Source organism: Bos mutus, chromosome 24 (genome assembly GCF_027580195.1).
Source record: "Bos mutus isolate GX-2022 chromosome 24, NWIPB_WYAK_1.1, whole genome shotgun sequence".
NCBI lineage: Eukaryota > Metazoa > Chordata > Mammalia > Artiodactyla > Bovidae > Bos > Bos mutus.
In genome coordinates, this window is record NC_091640.1 from 42,291,593 (window position 1) to 42,309,034 (window position 17,442).

The 17,442-nt window shown below is 49.6% G+C and overlaps 1 protein-coding gene and 1 long non-coding RNA gene across 5 annotated transcripts; one reads left to right on the plus strand and one right to left on the minus strand.

Annotated features, from left to right (window-relative positions):
• Positions 1–1,880: 1,880 nt before the first annotated feature.
• LOC138985343 (uncharacterized) lies at positions 1,881–3,115 on the minus strand. Its single transcript, XR_011462426.1, has 3 exons — positions 2,996–3,115; positions 2,678–2,876; positions 1,881–2,246 (listed from the first exon to the last, which is right to left on the minus strand). It is a non-coding gene; the product is annotated as an uncharacterized lncRNA (long non-coding RNA).
• Positions 3,116–3,192: 77 nt separating this feature from the next.
• On the plus strand, positions 3,193–15,321 carry NAPG (NSF attachment protein gamma). Of its 4 annotated transcripts, none has more exons than XM_005901114.3 (12): positions 3,194–3,349; positions 5,211–5,278; positions 6,975–7,059; positions 7,871–7,888; positions 8,548–8,578; positions 9,544–9,653; positions 9,761–9,827; positions 10,089–10,159; positions 11,240–11,318; positions 12,205–12,284; positions 12,726–12,855; positions 13,236–15,321. In XM_005901114.3, exons 1-12 carry the CDS (start codon positions 3,294–3,296, stop codon positions 13,377–13,379), a joined length of 939 nt encoding a protein of 312 aa, XP_005901176.1. In that variant the 5' UTR covers positions 3,194–3,293; the 3' UTR covers positions 13,380–15,321. The 4 variants fall into 4 exon arrangements, with proteins under 4 accessions (XP_070217590.1, XP_005901176.1, XP_070217591.1 ...); XM_070361490.1 differs by lacking the exon at positions 3,194–3,349 and adding an exon at positions 3,524–3,734; XM_070361491.1 differs by lacking the exon at positions 3,194–3,349 and adding an exon at positions 3,782–3,964.
• Positions 15,322–17,442: the final 2,121 nt, after the last annotated feature.

Genomic DNA, 17,442 nt, shown 5'->3' on the forward strand with positions numbered 1-17,442 from the left:
CTGTCTTGAGTGATGCTCATCAAGAGGACTGTGCTGGTTCAAGCACCTGCGAAAGTGACTTATTGTTGGACATCAATACTGTAGATCTTCCCAGCTCTACTGCACTCAGAGCTCTTGGGCAGCACTGCATAACTTACCTACAACATAGTGAGGGCATCGCTTTTATGTGGAAAGTCCAGTAAGAAAGCAAAACCGAATTTGACCCTGTCATCCAAAGTCATCATCTCTTTTGTTTGGGAACTTCCAGGTTGTAAAAGTACGTGCAGGTGGTGCCACCTGGTGTTCTTAGGCAGAATTGCAGGACACACAGCCCACAGGCCTCTGACTGCAGAGCCTGAGAGAGACAGGTGGGAGAGGGCCACTTGACAGCCTTCAATCAAACCTAGTAAACTCTCAAGTCCAACTTTCAAATTATTAGTGAAATTTCAAAAAAGCTCCATATGTAGTACAGTGCACTGTGATTTTTTTCTTTAAAAACATTTGGAAATCTATAATCCGTCCATGTACCTAAATGGGCGTAATGTGAGTTATTATTAATACAGTACAGTTGACCCTTAAACAACATGGGATGAATTGTGTGGGTCCACTTATATGCGGGTTGCTCAGTAAATATATTGTGAAATTTGGGGGGATTTTCAACAACTTGAAAAGCTCACAGATGAACTGCATGGACTAGAAATATTGAAAAATTAAAAGTGTATCATGAATGTATAAGATATCTGTAGACACTATTCTCCCCTTATATATGTATAAGGGGAGTGATATTTAATATAAAATTAATGATGTTATTTTCTTACTGCCTTATAGTTTTATTTTCAAAAAAGCACACGACTGTACAGTATGCTTGTCCTGTAATTGAAGAAAAAGCCTATCATCAACAGATGAGTATTATTTAAAAGTATAACAATGCTCCTATTATTGTATTATTAATATAATACTGTATGCCATAAAAGTTTTAAAACGATTCACTCATGAGTATGTAGGCTGGGTTACCAAGCAGCAATTGTATGGATGCTGCTGCTGCTGCAAGTCGCTTCAGTCATGTCTGACTCTCTGCGACCCCAGAGACGGCAGCCCATCAGGCTCCATCTCTGGGATTCTCCAGGCAAGAACACTGGAGTGGGTTGCCATTTCCTTCTCCAATGCATGAAAGTGAAAAGTGAAAGTGAAGTCACTCAGTCGTATCCGACTCTTAGCGACCCCATGGACTGCAGCCTACCAGGCTCCTCCATCCATGGGATTTTCCAGGCAAGAGTACTGGAGTGGGGTGCCATTGCCTTCTCCGATGGATGATGCTAGGCGACCATAAAACATCTGTATTTCTGCTTATTCGTTATCAACACATCAATTATTATCCTGTAACTCTTTCGACCCCATGGACGATAGACTGCCAGGCTCCTCTATCCATGGAATTCTCCAGGCAAGAATACTGGAGTGGGTTGCCATTCCCTTCTCCAGGGCATCTTCCTGACCCAGGGACAGAACCTGTGTCTCCTACATCACAGGCAGGTTCTTTTCCATCTGAGCCACCAGGGAAACCCCCAAATAAATATGAATTTCTTTTTTGCATTAGCTTTTCATCTTTGACATCCAGTGTTAGTAATACTTGTAACAACTACAGCACTTGTACCACATGAGACAATTTTGATGTAGGTTGTCGTGGTCTTATCATTTAGTTGCTAAGTCCTGTCTGACTCTTTTGTGACCCCATGGACCAGGTTCCTCTGTCCAGTGGGATTTCCCAGGCAAGAATACGGGAGTGGGTTGCCATTTTGCTCCTCCAGGGCATCTTCCTGACCCAGGGATCAAACCTGCGTCTGGGTGCATTCTTTACCACAGAGGCACCAGGAAGCCCCGTTTAATGTAGGTCCTGACAGACGATTCATCTTGCAAACAGACCAGGTAAAGTTATGTCAGTAAATACAGCATAGGACTGTAAGTGTATTTTCTCTTCCTTTTGATTTTCTTAATAGTATTTTCTTTTCTCTAGCTCACTTTATTATAAGAATCGAGTACATAATACATATAACATACAAAATATGTTAACTGTTTATGTTTCCGGTAAGGTCTCTAGTCAACAGTGTTTATTTGCTAATTTTTATTAAACAAGAAGAGTCGGAAGGTAGGGAGACAGGAAGATTCTGTTGGGAGTTCTGAGGGGGTTGGGGTGTGAACAGCCATCCAGGTGAGTGGGCACGCGGCGTGACCGGGAAAATGCAGAGTCTATCCGCAGCTCTAGAGGCCTCCTGGAGGTTTGTGAGCAGTAATTAGGTGGCAGTCGTGTCAGCACCTGCTTTGTTTTCCTCCAGTCCCTTCAACTCCCTTCCGGAGTCGCTGGGGGGCGCTGGGGGTTCCCCAGACGAGGAGAAAGGAGGCGCAGAGGGCGGGGGGTGGGGTGCCGGGACCCCGGAGAAGCTAGTGATTGAGCCCAGAATTCACGCTGGGTAAAGGGGGACGCTAACAATAGCAGCGGGAAGGGAACGGAGAGTTCGGCGAAGGTGAAGAATTGTCGGAGCTGCAAGGGCAGCAAGAGGTCAAGGGCTGCCTGAACTGACCCGAGAGGCACAGTGCCTAGCTACTGGTTACCAGTGACTAGCGAGGTCCGGGTGTGGCTCCGGGACCGGTATCTAGATGGTGGGTGGAGACGGAGAGGAAGCAAGGGCCTCGCGGGAGTCACCTGCGGACGCTGGAACCACCGTGAGTCGTGGGTCGGCAGCTGGTTTGCTAGTATTTCTGCGAAGCTCTCGCCCCTGACTTTAGCCGGCTCGCACCGATGAGCATAGGCCCGTGGTTACCGGACAGTGACCCGGATGGACAGTCAGGTTGGCAGATTGACTGACAGACGTTTGGCGGAGATGTAGAGCGAATGATCCAGACTGTTAGGGCAGAAGAACGAAAGGAACAGATCGCAGCGCCCACGCGCGTTCTAGGGAGAGGGAGGCGTGGGGCCCGGCCTGTCGCACTCTCTGCCGACCTGCCGTGGTTAGAACCGCACCTGATACATAACAGGTGCTCAACACACCTGAGCTCAACCCCGGCAATGGATGCCCGAACCTCCTTCTCTATCCACTGCGCCTGCGCGAGAGCCACGCGTGCGACCATTCCGCGCGCTCTGCGCCTGCACAACGTCTGCCTGCATAGCGCCTGCGCGGCTGCTGGGCCGCTTCGCTGCGCTAGGTTTGAGCCCTGCGAGCCCCGGTAGCACGGCGGCGGCGCCATCCCGGCCTCCTCCTCGGCGTTCCCACGCCCACTCGGCGGGCTCTCGGCCTCCACGTCAGGGCCGCGCCGCGGAGATGGCGGCTCAGAAGATAAACGAGGGGCTGGAACACCTGGCCAAAGCAGAGAAATAGTGAGTGAGGGGCTCAGCGCGGCCTTGGGCGAGCGCCGGGGTCGGCGCCTCCTAGGCCAGTCTGAGTCAGCACCGGGTTGGGGGCGCTGCCGCGGGGGCGGAGCCGGGCAGGCGGGGTGGGGTCGCCGCGCCCCGGAAGCGCTGCCCTCCGCCGCCGGAAGTGGTCGTGCCTGGAGTAGTGGGGGCGCCGACGGGTCCGAGTACATCTCTCTGCATCTTCGAGCGGATGCTCCTGGTTCCAGTCTCGTTGGGCAGCTACCTGGCCCAACTATGTTTTAAAATCTCTAGTTTTTCTCAAGTGTAGCAACAAGACGACTTAATGGATATGTCTTGTCTTTGGTGGGATTTTAAAAGTTATGTTATGGTGGACATTGGGGCTTCCCAGGTAACTCAATGATAAAGAATCCATCTGACAGGGCTGGAGACGGGGTTTCGATCCCTGGGTCAGGAAGATCCCCTGGATAAGGGAATGGCAATCCACTCCGGTGTTCTTGCCTGGAAAATCCAATCGACAGAGGAACCTGGCCGGCTACAGTCTATGGGGTCACAGAGAGTCGGACACGACTGAGCGCGCGCGCACACACACACGGTGGAAAACATAATGAGGACCTCGGGGTAGGGGTGGAGATTAGAATTTTGCTTTATTGCGATGCTTTCTCAGTTTTGTGGATTAGAGTAGACAGGCTGCATTTTAACCATTTAAGCTTGAGAGTTGTTTACAAATTTGAATCTTACAGCAGAATTACACAAACATAAACTTTAAATTTATTTGGCCAAGTTAAAAGGAACACAAGAAAGGGTGGACGTCTGCAGGCTATAGGGGCTTCCCCCTCTCTCAGTTAAGGTGCCCCCTCCCCGATTCCGTGGCTTTCACTAACTGAATTCAGAATTTAAGACGGTATTTATTTAGCAATTCTTATGCACACCCAAGTTTGACAGTCACAGGGTTAGTTTAAGCTGTAAGTCTGAAGTTACAGAAAGCATCACGGAAAGGACAAGGAGATGTGGCCTCGGGATTGGTTGTCCTGTGGTCCTGGAGAGCAGCTGCTCTCCTTCTCCAGTCCTGCTCTCCTCCTCCTGTTGCCCTGCCCTCTCTGGTGGCCCGTCCTGGCCACTGCAGCTCATTGCAGCCTTCCTGCTGCCGCCCTCTGTCGCTCTGAGAGTTTGTCTTCAGCAGTCTTCTGGCTTCGCTCTGCAGTCTCCTTGGAGCATCTTAACTGGGCGCTGGTGTGGCCCGTCGATGGCTCAGGTCATCTGTGCCTCTACCGAGCTGCAGTCTTAGGAATCCAGCCGCTCACTGCGGTGCCTCGACTGTCCCAGTCATCTGTGCCTCTGCTGAGCTGCAGTCTCAGGAATCCAGCCGCTCACTGCGGTGCCTCGACTGTCCCAGTCATCTGTGCCTCTGCTGAGCTGCAGTCTCGGGAATCCAGCAGCTCACTGCGGTGCCTCGACTGTCCCAGGCTTTAGTGCGCCACAGGGCTTGTTACACCCTGGATGCTGCTGATGGTACCCTGTTTCTGGTTCAGCAGGGCCGGGGCAGGCTTAACAATTCATACATTTCTAGCGAGCTAGCAGCAAATACTGGCACTGCTCGTCTGGGGACCAGGCAGTGATTACCTCAACTCTCCTTGGATGTTATGTAGACATTTCAGAAGGGGGAGACTGTGTCTGTGACAGTGGGAGGGAAAGTGATGAAGTGTGTAGTTACCAGGAAATTTGGACGGAGGTAGACTAATGGGGACTTTCCAGTTGATGGTTTCCCTCCCTCCCTATTTACAGACCTACAAGGTCCTTACAAGCAGGGTTCTGATTTAAGAATGTGGTTGGTAACTTCTGTTAACTGTATCTTCCTTTCATTTAGCCTGAAAACTGGTTTTTTGAAATGGAAGCCGGATTATGACAGCGCCGCTTCTGAGTATGGAAAAGCAGGTATTTGTGACAGTTGCCCTGCCACCCGCAGTGTGTTATGTTGATCTTGGCATAATTCTCACTCTTAGTGTTTCCTATGGCATCTTAGTTGTTAGAAAAAAACAGCCAAAGACCTGCCCAGACCCTGTGCTTTTCTAGGTGCTGTTTGCAGGTGTCTCGAGTGCCGAGTTGCAAACCCAGCTGCCTCCCTCGCCCATGAGGGCAGAATGTGGGGTGGGCGCAGCTGTGGGCTTTCAGCATCATTAGTGTGTTCTTGAACTGCAGTCAGTTCATACTATATACTTCCAGGAGTTTGTCATACTTTTCTCCCAGCTATTTCTGAATAAAGACTTTTTTGGTTCACTTTGTAAAGCACGTAAGCCTCATTCTCAGCAGTTGTGCACGGCGCGTGTTAGACTCTTATTCTTTACAGCCTTGCTTGGAGATGTGCTGATAGGTTTTCGTCCAATGTTAAGTTTATAGGCATATTTTAATATCTTTATTTGCATATAAGATAAAAGCATCCTGAAATTTCCAACAGAAAGAGAACTTATTAAGAATTCAGCATTTTCAGTTATGGAATGACAGCTTTCAGCGTATCTCTGATGATTTTGGATATAAAGCATAGCACAATTTTGAAATAGGCTGAACACATTTTATTGTGTGTTTCTGCAGTGGTTGTGATCACATGTGGTAGCCTTGGGTAGAAACCACCTAAGAAATCTGCTTTTGGCAGACTTTAGTTTCAGTATATCACCAGGAAGAAAGAAGTCAGGAAAATTGAAACTAATCAGCGCAATGTAGGATATAGTTTCTACAGAATAATTATTAAAATAATTACAGATTCACATGTTACATGGGTTTTATGGACACTTCATACAAGAATGTTTTTGTAACTGGAGAGCATGACATTTTGCAGATCTCCTCCATGAGAGAAATTTAACATGGAACTGTTATATATGCATTTGAGACCATTTCTGCTTTCAGAAATAAGTACTTCAAGTCAGATTTTCCCGTTAAAACATTGTTTGTTTTCTTTAAGGGTTTATGCAAGATACATTTCATCAGTAAAGTTTTATGACAGCAAAATGTAGAAATTCAGGGATGAAATGGTTTGTTGTTTATTTTCAGCATTTTATTAAAGATAATTTTAAGAGTGTTTTTAGCAAGTGATGTTTTCTTAAAGCAGTATACTTTTCACTTATTTGTAAGCAACACTTCATGAGCTTTCCAAAGTCTATAAGATAGTATTTAAAGATTGTGCTAAAAAAGATTATAAAAATATTGAGTGTGCTTATTGGACTTCAGTTTCAAAATAATTTAAACGATAGAATAAGCTTTAACTGAGTACTGTTTCTGTTGTTAACTGTGAAACTGGTGAGGGAAGGAGCTGTCTTTGTGACGCCACCTGTTGTTTGCGTTGTTGCTTGATTGATGTGATCTAGGTTCCTCAAAGTGTACGTGCTGGTGTTAGAAAGACTTAAAAAAAAACTTTTGAAAATACTTGTGGATTATTGATAATCAAAAAAGTTATAAGAAAATGGCTTAGAAAAAAGTAGTATTTATAGTTTTATGAAATTTCCTAAGTATTTGATTAAGTGTTAAGTTTATATTCTAATACCTTACTTATCATACAGATTTCGGTAGTGATTCATTTGAGGTTTTTTTTTTTAATGATGGAAATAGAAAAATCTGTTTTTATTTTCCTCTATTTCAGCTGTTGCTTTTAAGAATGCCAAGCAGTTTGAGCAAGCAAAAGACGCCTGCCTGAAGGAAGCTGTGGCCCATGAGAACAACAGGGCGTATCTTTCACCCTTTGGAAATGGTTATGAGTTTGCTGCTTTTGGGGTACAGTGCTGTTAGCTTAGAAGCCTCTTAGAGCAACTCTGCATGTCTAAACTCTGAAGGTGATTTATGGAGACTTGATCGTGATCCACACTGCTTTGCAGAGCTGCCTTTGAGAGTTTATTGATTCTGGATTTGCTCGATGATGGTTTTACTTGGGATGAAATGAGGGAGATGGAAGAGACAGGTGCTGAAAAGCAAAGAGGTGGTGCAGGTAGACAGAGTGGCTGCTGTATAACTATTTTCAAAGTGTAGTCTTCCTTGGGTATTTGAAATAAAATTTTTAAGTAGTTGAAAACAAATTTTCCTGAGGTATTTTATAATCTTACTGACTAAAAAATGTTTGTTTTACCTCACATGTAGATAATGGTTATAGTAGTCTTGCATTTTTAGTAAAACATCAGGTTAATGCATAATAGAAGTAGCTTAAAAATCTGTGTGGTGTCTTGTCAGTGTTTTTGTCAACTGCGTAGTTTTTATGTAATTGCCTAACATCCTCAGGCATTAAATGACCTCTTTACCTGGTTGACTCCGGGAGATGGTGATGGACAGGGAGGCCTGGCGTGCTGCAATTCATGGGGTCGCAAAGAGTCGGACACGACTGAGCGACTGAACTGACTGAAACTGACTTACCTGCTTTGTGGGGTTTGCCTTTTTGAACAGATTGGAGCAGTGATTTAGTTAGCCTTGCTTTTTAAAATAATGGATCTTTAGAAACTGTTTTGTTTTTTTTTTTTCCCTTAATTGTGCGTTATTACATCTATTCAGCCTTTTTCATGCTGCCAAGTAAGTAAATTTCTTCTATGTGTTCATGTATTTGTAGGTTATTATGTTTTAAGTGTTGCTGCTTTCCCTTAGGTCAGTAAATTTTTCCTAGTTATAAGCCCAGAAATAGTGCATTCATGTGTACTGCTGTAAATAAAATAGTGCTTTATATTTGTTTCAGTCTTCACCTGAACCTTAAAGATGAAGTCACTCCTCACTAAGATATTCAGTGTTTAAATCACCATCATATTTTTAGAACCATTTTGTTTAGTAACCTGTGAAAAAACGAGTGAGTTAGAAACCCTGTTTTTCCCCTCTTTCTTAATATAGCTACTGGTGCCTGTTCAGAGAAGCAGAAAATTTTCTTTTGCTTCTGAGGAGAAAATACTTGTTTCAAAACTTGGATTTAGGTTTGTCAGGTAGAAAGTCATTTAGCTTCTGTGAGCAATCAGTTAATTTTGCATTGGCAAAGAGAATTCTCTTTACCTTGGATGCCTGCTGTTTCTGAGGCATTGTTGCCCACATAGATAAATGGAAGAAAAGTGTTGTTGTGTCGTAACAAGGGCCTAAAGTAAGTATGTGTTGCCTGAGCCAGTTTAGACTGATGCAACTTCTCGTATCTGGTAGGGGGTTTCTCCTCCCTTCAGGATCTCATCTGAGAACTTGTATTCTCTCTGCAGAGCATACGAGCAAGCCGGCATGATGCTGAAGGTCAGTGACGTTGGGGCACATCTGCCCTGTAGGTAAAATGAGTTACGGTGTGTAGTCTTAAGGACGAGACCAGCAAGTGTGATGTCCTCAACGATTTGTCAGCTTAGTGAAGGATGAATGGGCAGGTTTGAAAACAAGCCATGCAAGGTCAGCATGGAGACACAGCACGTCAGCCTAGAGTAGATAACACCTGTAAACTTTACACCTTGCTTTTTCATGATTTTTTCCAGTTTTTAAAAAAGGTTTGGATTGGGGATGCTAGATGTATGGCTCATGTGATGCTGAGACTCAGTTTACTAGTAAGATATGTAGAGTTACTCTGTTGACGGCACTCAGAGTAAGAGGGCTGCAAGCACAAGTGCACACAGGGGGATGGCTGAAATGGAGGAGGCAGGCCTGGACGTGCCGGGGGTGGGGAGAAATGCAGCTTCCAGGAGGGGGTAGGTCCCCACAGCTGCCACTCTGCCCCGCTCGCCAGTGCCGTGTGGGGGCATGAGCCTGCTGATGCTTTTGATATTTTAATATATGAAGCCACCAACAGATCTTCTGTGGACGTGTCTGATTATGAGATGTGAATGGTTAAAGCGCAGTGACCTTGGAAATGAGACCCAGCCCTCGGGCTCCTGGTTTGCGGCCTGGTTTGCACAGGCCTTGTGTATAGCAGGCACTCATGAGTATTCCAGGAACTGTAGCTGCTCAGGAAACACTGAAGAGCAAGTGGGCTTCTCCGTTTGCATAGTTTCTCTGAAACCCTGTGAAGGACTGGGCTCTGCAGGATCAATTGGTGTGTTTCTGGTTTGGCTGAAGGAAGCCTGATGGGGAGAGTGACCTTGCGAAGGCGTTTCATTTTCAGTATGTGTATTGTGTCATGTTTTGGGTCTTTTGCCTTCTTCAGTTTCAGATTGTTAACTCTATATTTCTTAATTCATGCATTTACTGCTTTGTGCCCTATTGTATGGCTAAAGGAGATGCAGAAACTCCCGGAGGCTGTTCAGCTGATCGAGAAGGCCAGCATGATGTACCTGGAGAACGGCACCCCGGACACGGCCGCCATGGCCCTGGAGCGGGCTGGGAAGTGAGTGTGGACAGGGGCTCCGCCTGGGAGTCTTTTTGCTTTGATAAAGTCCGGTGCAAACAAGTTTTCTGTTTCATGTATAAGTCAGATATTCTTATTTCATTTAGGCTGATAGAGAATGTAGATCCAGAAAAGGCTGTGCAGTTATATCAGCAGACAGCCAATGTGTTTGAAGTAAGTGAATTTGTTTCCTCTACGTAGACTTAGAATCTTTAGTTTCATGAGAAACACAGCGGCTACTTTGAAAGCTCCCCTGAGCTCACAAGTGAGCTCTTCTTCTGGGAGCATTGAGATGGGTTCTAGTGGCTTTGGTGTCACTGCCCCCGCTTCCCCTCCCCCTATCCAGTGGGGTTACTTTTTAATCAAATCATTGTTGGGGGAGGAGAAAAATTCCTGCCTTAAAGCCGCCCACACTCTCTTCTCTTGGATCCACAGAATGAAGAGCGCCTGCGGCAGGCTGTCGAACTCCTGGGGAAAGCCTCCCGGCTGCTGGTGCGTGGGCGCAGGTACGTCTCACACCGCTGTGCTCCTGTGACCTCCAGGCCATGTTTAGGCAAGGGCTTGTTGATCGTTTGGGTGCAACCTGGGGCACACCAGGCCCATAAGACAGCAGCACATTGTGTTAAACATTGAAAGATCCACTGCTGCTCTAAGTGCCGTCCCAACATGCGTTGGGGCCTTGTTGGTTAAGACCTGGCTCGGCTGCTCTATGGCTGTCTGGTCTCTTACCTGGGGAGGGGAGGTCGCAATGTCTCTGGGGGACAAGTATCTGTAGTGCTCACCCAGGAACGTGGACAGGTTCCTGACAGCTGGACAGTGTCATCACACAGGTTGTTTACCATTTTATCCTTCAGACTTAGGACCCACAGCATGAGTAGCTGGATCCCAGATAACTAGGATCCTGTGGAATTTCCGTTTTTTACTTCACTGCAGTTTAAGCTTAGTAACCTATCTCCATTATTAATAAAGTTGTGCAGAGGAGAGTGTGTGCGAGTGGACAGGAGAAGGTGACTGTTGAGGATCGTGGTGTGGAGCAGGATGTTTGCTCACCTCTCCCTGTCTGCCCACTCTGTGGCCCCCCGGCCCCAGTCACTGCCTGTTTTGGGCCCCAGGAGCTGTCAGGGCCTGACGAGGCTGGGGTGGGCACTCGAGGGTGCAGACACGGTGGGGGTCGTCCTTACAGCAGCCAGTGCTCCTGCGGCGTCTGCACGGACTTCCAGGGAAGGAGAGGGCTCTGCGATGGTGGAGTCAGGCCTGTCTCTCCAGGGCTTCTCACAGCCACTCTCAGAGCAGCTAGTTGAATCTGATGGATGCTCATTATTGGATGGTCCTTACAGACCCGACTGCCATATGAAGCAGCCTGTCCTGAAGTCCTCTCGCTCTGTCTGCTGGGGGTCGAGGAGGGAAAGTCAGATGCAGTAGTTACACCGACTGCGTGGAGCTCTCGGAGGGCGCGGGGCAGTGGCTAACGGGCCCGATGCCACCTTCATTTCTCTAGAACCTGTGACGTCAGACACGTCACACCATGGTCTCTGCTGTGGGGCACTTAGACCTGCCTTGTTCAGCATTTCTTGTTTTGTTTTCAGGTTTGATGAGGCGGCAATCTCTATTCAGAAAGAAAAAAACATTTATAAGGAAATTGAGAATTATCCAACTTGTTATAAGGTATGCTTTCAAAGTGCTTAGTTTTGGCTTTTCCTTGAATCATATTGATGTAACTATGCCTGAGACTGTGTTCCATGAACATTTGTTAATTTTTTAAAATGATACCTTCTGGACTTCTGTTTTTGGCTGAGATGGAGTGATCCTACTGTTGCCTCTCCCTGCTGGTCAACAGCCAGCACTGCTGGGCAGAGCACAGGAGACAGTGCCCTGAGGACTCTGAGCATTGAGCGGGTGCGAAGGCTTCTGACTTCATATCCCCTCTTCCTCTTAGCTTCAAGAGAGGCACCCCCCATCTTCTAAACAGAGGGTCTGGGGAAGAGGCCCCCATAGAAACCCTGTCTCTCTAGCCAGAGGAGCTAGGGAAAGGGGCCCAGAGAGGAGGGCTGCAGGAGGGGGCTCCCGAGTGTGTGTGCATGTGTGTTTCGGGGGGTCGCCAGGCCCGGAGCAGAGGGGCTGAACTAAGACCAGAGCCGCTGCCCAGGAAGCAGACCGAATGTGTGGCCTGAGCCTGGGCTGGTGGGCGGGTCGGTGCAGGGGCCAGGGGCCAGTGACTGGACAGAGGGAGCCAGGAAGACGTGACGGTTGTCAGAGAAGAGACCCAGGTGTTGGCGTCAGCATATCTAGACCGTAAAGTGGCTGTGACAGCTGCTCCATGCGACCAAGGGCAGCACTGGTGGAGTTGTAGATAGAGGGGCTGGTTTAATAGAAACTGTAAATGAACGAAATGAGAGTTTTAGAGCTGAAACAGAAGGTCTGAAACACAGTGGCGGATGGGCTTCATCTGAAAATGGAGATGAATGTCAGATGCAAACCAAGTTACGTTCCAGGTGTCGTGGAGTCGACTCCGCGTGGATGTGAACCTGGCCTAACCCCTCTTCTGTTTCAGAAAACAATCGCCCAGGTCTTGGTGCACCTGCACAGAAACGACTATGTGGCGGCTGAGCGCTGTGTCCGCGAGAGCTACAGGTGAGGCCCGGCCGTGCGCCTGCTCTGCTGGAACGGGTGCCCTGCCTTCAGAGGCGGGGCTTTTGTTTTCTGTGAAGTTCAGGACAGGGCGAGTACATGGCGAGCCTTTCAGCTTTTGCAGCAGGGTTTTTATGAGTTGGGTTCTTGGCTGTGTTTCTCTCCTGGTGCTTCTGTGGAAGTGAGTGACTTGAGTAATTTTGTGATATTTGCCATATAAGAAAAAAAGAGGAAGTCCTCAGGTGTATGTTTCAGGAAGGTCAGGATGAGGGGTTTCCTCACAGGTGATGTTTAAACTGAGCAGCCTGAGGCCAGGCCCCCTGACACTGGGCCCCAGGTCCTCTGCTGGTAACCATCCTGGGCGTGATCTGCGCTTGTACGTGGTCAGACCTGTGCTTGGGGGTGGGTGTGCAAGGCCCAGCACCCATGTGCGTGTCCCGGCAGCATCCCCGGCTTCAATGGCAGCGAGGACTGCGCTGCCCTGGAGCAGCTCCTGGAGGGCTACGACCAGCAAGACCAGGACCAGGTGGCCGAGGTGTGCAACTCGCCGCTGTTCAAGTACATGGACAACGATGTAAGTGCCCACCCCGCCCCCTGCCCTGCCCTCCTGTCCCCTTCCCTGAGGCCGATGCTCAGAGAGGAGGCTCGCAGGGTGCACGTTGAGCAGGTATACTGTGGGGACACCCCCTGCTCGGTCTGCGGGTCCCCCTCCAGGTCACTGACTGAGTGAGTTTCTGTCAGGCTCACGGGGTCTTGGGGCCCCTCAGGCAGTGGCCACACTGGTCGAGCCCCCGCCCGGCGGCCCAGCAGTGTTGGGTTTTATGGCGGTATTTCCCTCCGAGTGGTGTCCAGGTTTCCAGGGGGCAGAGACCAGGACCTGGCGCACAGGTGAGAGCCGTGGTATCGAAGGTCAGGCCCAGACGTCCAGTCTGAGCTGCGCTTTGTCATTGACAGTACGCAAAGCTGGGCCTGAGCCTGGTGGTCCCAGGAGGCGGCGTCAAGAAGAAGGCAGCAGCTCCCCCACAGGCCAAGCCTGAAGGCACCGCTGCCCCCGCCGCTGAGGAGGAGGAGGATGAGTACGCAGGGGGGCTGTGCTAGGCTCGGCCCTGCCTGCATGACTCACCCCCGGACTCCACGGAGGACAGACTCACAGGGTCCTGGCTCTGATGCTGTAAGACAAGTCTTGTTCCTGGTTCCCGGACCACTGCCCTGCCCGCTGCCTGGAAGCATTTCCTTTCTTTCCCTGACAAGAGCTCTTCTCAGACACCAGCAGGAATTAATAGAGAAACATCCCATCATGTCATAGTGTAGTTGATTTTAAAATTGGCAAACCCATTTCTCGACAGACTTGTTCTAAACAAAAGGGGTCACACGCATGGGCAGTCTTTGCTCTTGGGCTCGTGTCATTTGTTAGAGAAATTGTTTGCATTTTATCTCATAATTGCTGCTAAAAGTGAAGTTTACTGGTTAAACAAAGTAATATTGTAAACATTTGTTTTCATAAGGAGATTTATGCCCTGTGATAATTAGAGACACTTAAGTTATTAAACCCTCAGATGGAGTGTGGGCCAGGAGGCTGTTCTGAGCCTTACGACGTTACTTCTCCCAGAACAAGACGCACCTGGAGGGTCGTGTGGGTGCCTGAACGTTTTGACGGTGGCGTGTCCCAGGGGCCCTGTGCACATCTGCAGTTCTCCCTGGACCGTGGGCATTCCCTCCTGAAGCTCAGCGATGGTCTCACCCGCCAGGCTGTTGGCTGGCCTCAGTCCCACAGACCTGTCCTCTCCCTGAGGACCTCGGCTCAACGTGGAGGCGCTCTCCGTAAACCTCCCGCGTGTGGCTGAGAGAGCAGGACTGGCTTCACAGGTGGGGTGCTGATGTGTGGTTCCTTCCCGGCCTCTCCTGATGGGTTGTCTTCAAGGTGTTCTTTGCCTGAGCTCAGCCCTCTCTCCTGGTGGGAAGAAGCCCAGACCCTGCACTGCAGCTGATGCCACCCACCTGGCCTCCTGGGCTCGGGTCTGCTGGCTTCCCGGGGACATAGAGGTGGTATCATGGGAGGTCAAGGTCACCCTGAGCTCTGGGAGAGTCCAGGGAGTGTCCTTGCAGGGGTGGGTGGGTGGTAGATGGACTCTTTCTGGAAGGTCTGGGTCAGAACACTAACGAACATCCTCCTCGAGTGCCCCCCACCCCCAACCTGGCACCCACATGGTCTGTGGGCAGTGGCTCCTTCCAGCCCTTGTTTGGGGACACTGGTTTCAGTAGCATCTGTGCTCAGTGACGTGTTAATAGTGCACACTTGTCCTTGCTGCTGTGCCCTCCACATCCAGCCACCCTCCAGGAGTCACCTTAACGTGCATTTGAGCTCATTCACAGCCATCCCAGCAGATTCGGCCACACCTAGAAGATGCTCTCAACTGCATTGTGTAGACTGTTATCCAGTGCAGCCTTGGAAGAAAGGCTTCACTTCTACTCTTTTCCTTCATAATAATAGAACAAAAGTGCATACTGAGCCAGGGGTCCTGCAGGGCTTGGGGGCTTGGGGAGTGGGCCTCCCAGTGCAGGGGGCTGGAACCCGGGCATCCCTGACTACCACCACCCCACCCCACGGGTTATGGTGTGTACGGGGCAGGTGGCTGTTCCCCTGACATCAGCGGGGGCTTCCTGTCTGGGGTCTGGCGAGAAGTGTCTCCTCTTCCTGCTCACAGAAGCTGTTCTCCTTGGGGGTGCTCAGGAGCAGGGAGTGGTGGTCACAGCAGGGAAAGGTGTTCTGAGCTCATGTGGTCCCTTTCCTGGAGAGGGTCCACGTGCACGTTCTCAGAGCCCAGCAGTCCCTGTGCTGTCCTGTGTGAGTGAACCAGTCTGCAGAGTCTAATATATTGAACTTAACTGTACATATGCAGCGTGTGGTATTTGTGTATGAAACTGTGCTTTATTCCTGTTTTTTTTTCCAGCTTTGATGAATAATACTAAATGTTATGGAAATGCTGATTATTGCTTCTATGGGAAGATAATTACAAAAATAAAATCTGAAACCATGCAAGTGTGGTTGTTCTTTTTATTATATTTTATGCTTGACTTGTTTCCTTTTTCCAAAGATACATCCTCAGCTACTGCCAGGCGCCCAACTGTGCCAGACGGCACACTGCTAGACAGCAGTGTGTGTTCTGTTAAGTGGTGCTCCTGGGGGTCCTGAGGCCCCATCTGGAGGATACTGTGAACTCTGGGAGCTTTTCAGAGTGCCCGTCACCAGTGACTGTCAGACCGTGCTCTCTGGCCTCGGGGAGGTGGGAGCCTTCAGCACACTTCAGTATACCAGGAGAGTAATTCTTTCATTAAGTGAGGAGGTAAGAAAACCAAAGTGAAGAGGTTGGCGTTTAATACCTGGTGTGCACTTTGGTTACCTGTGGATTCACATGATATCGCTCAGATGTTCCCTGAGTGCGGACTGTGGAAGCCCTCTATGTAATGCGGGCCCTGCCCTCCTGAGGGTGGGGTTCGGTGGGAGGATTTGACCCCATGACGGAAGTTGGGATGAGATCCTGCAGGACACCTTGAGGGCGGGGGTAGCGACAGGTGAGCAGGCAGGGCGGGGAAAGTCCAGGGGAGATGGGGAGGTGGGGCCCCTCACAGCCGAGGCCCAAGGCCTCGCCAGGGCCCCATCACACTTCCACTTCGATTACAAAACACAAAGATGAAACTCTTAAAGAATTCCGGGTGCCCCAGGAACGCCCTTCAGAGCACAGGCACCTCTGGGGGCTGGCCCTGTGCTGCCACGAAGGTCTCCGACTCCAGACCCCGCCACCTGAGCCTAGGTGTGAACGGTGCCTCCTGCAGCAGCAGTTCTCCTGTTTGGACATGCAACCTACCCGCCACCCCTACCCCACGACACTCCTCCGTCCTGGGGCAGCTACCCCGGGGCCTGGGGTCTAGTTCTGGGTTCATTACGGATGGGGGCCGGGGTTGATCCTTCCGCTCCGACGCCCGGGTGCCTCTCGGCTCTGTCCTGCCACCCACCACCGAGAAAACCGCGTTTCTCCTGCGGGTGCTGATCTAGCTTCTCACTGAGCTGGGGGGTTTGGGGAGGGTGGTCCCCTTGGAGGCGGGGCGGACACAGCGTGGGAGCGGAGCAGAGAGTTACGAGAAACCAGACTGAGTTTACAGCGGGAAGGCTGCTGTGGTGGGAGGGGCAGTAAGCAAGTGGCCATCGGCCCCCACAGCGCCCCCACCCGCCCCAGACGGTGAGCCCTGAGGGGACTCGGGGTCGGGAGCACAGATGGTGCACATCGGACGGATGGTCTCTGAGCCCGGGTTCTCGAATCTTCCCACATACAGAGAAGCAGAGGTCTGGTCCTCTGGGTGCGTGTGAGTCACTCAGTTGTGTCCGACTCTGCCACCACATGGACTGTAGCCCACCAGGCTCCTCTGTCCGTGGGGACTTTTCCAGGCAAGAATACTGGAGTGGGTTGCCAGTTCCTTCTCCAGGGAATCTTCCTGGCCCAGGGATCGAACCCACGGACCAAACCTAGGTCTCCGGCAGCTCCCGCATGGCAGGCGGGTCCTTTACCACTGAGCCACCTGGGAAACCCCCTGGTTTTCTTAACAGCAATCCTTTGCTGTTCTGACTACCTGGTCTTTGTGACAAACACCTCCCCACGCCCAGCTAGCTATAATCTGGCTCCCCCATTCACTCCTCAGAGCAGACCCTCAAAGCTGCTTGAGGAGCTGCCTCTGGACTTGAAGTCCGCAAAAACTCAGCTGAATAAAATGTAATTCTCAGCTTTTAGGTTGTTTGTTTGTTTGTTTTTTCAGGGAACAACCTTTATTGTGGGCTGTCCCCTCTCCCTTTCCTTTTTGGCTTAATAACAGGTTCGTGAATCTGCCTGAAATACCTAGTTTCTTACGAGGACCTTTAGCATTTTTTTGTCAGTGTCTTATGAACATTTTTTAAATCAGTTGTAGAGCTGTGCAGGTCATGCAAGATTAAAAGTCTAGCAAATCATCATTTTATTTCTATGATTCCTGCACTTTTCACCTGAATTTGTGTGCGCTTCAGAATATGAGTGTGTCAAATTCATCTCATTTACTATATGTCACTTATAGACCTTACGATAATGACTGCTTTTCAAATATGTTCTACCCTATTCTTATTTGCACTCTAAAA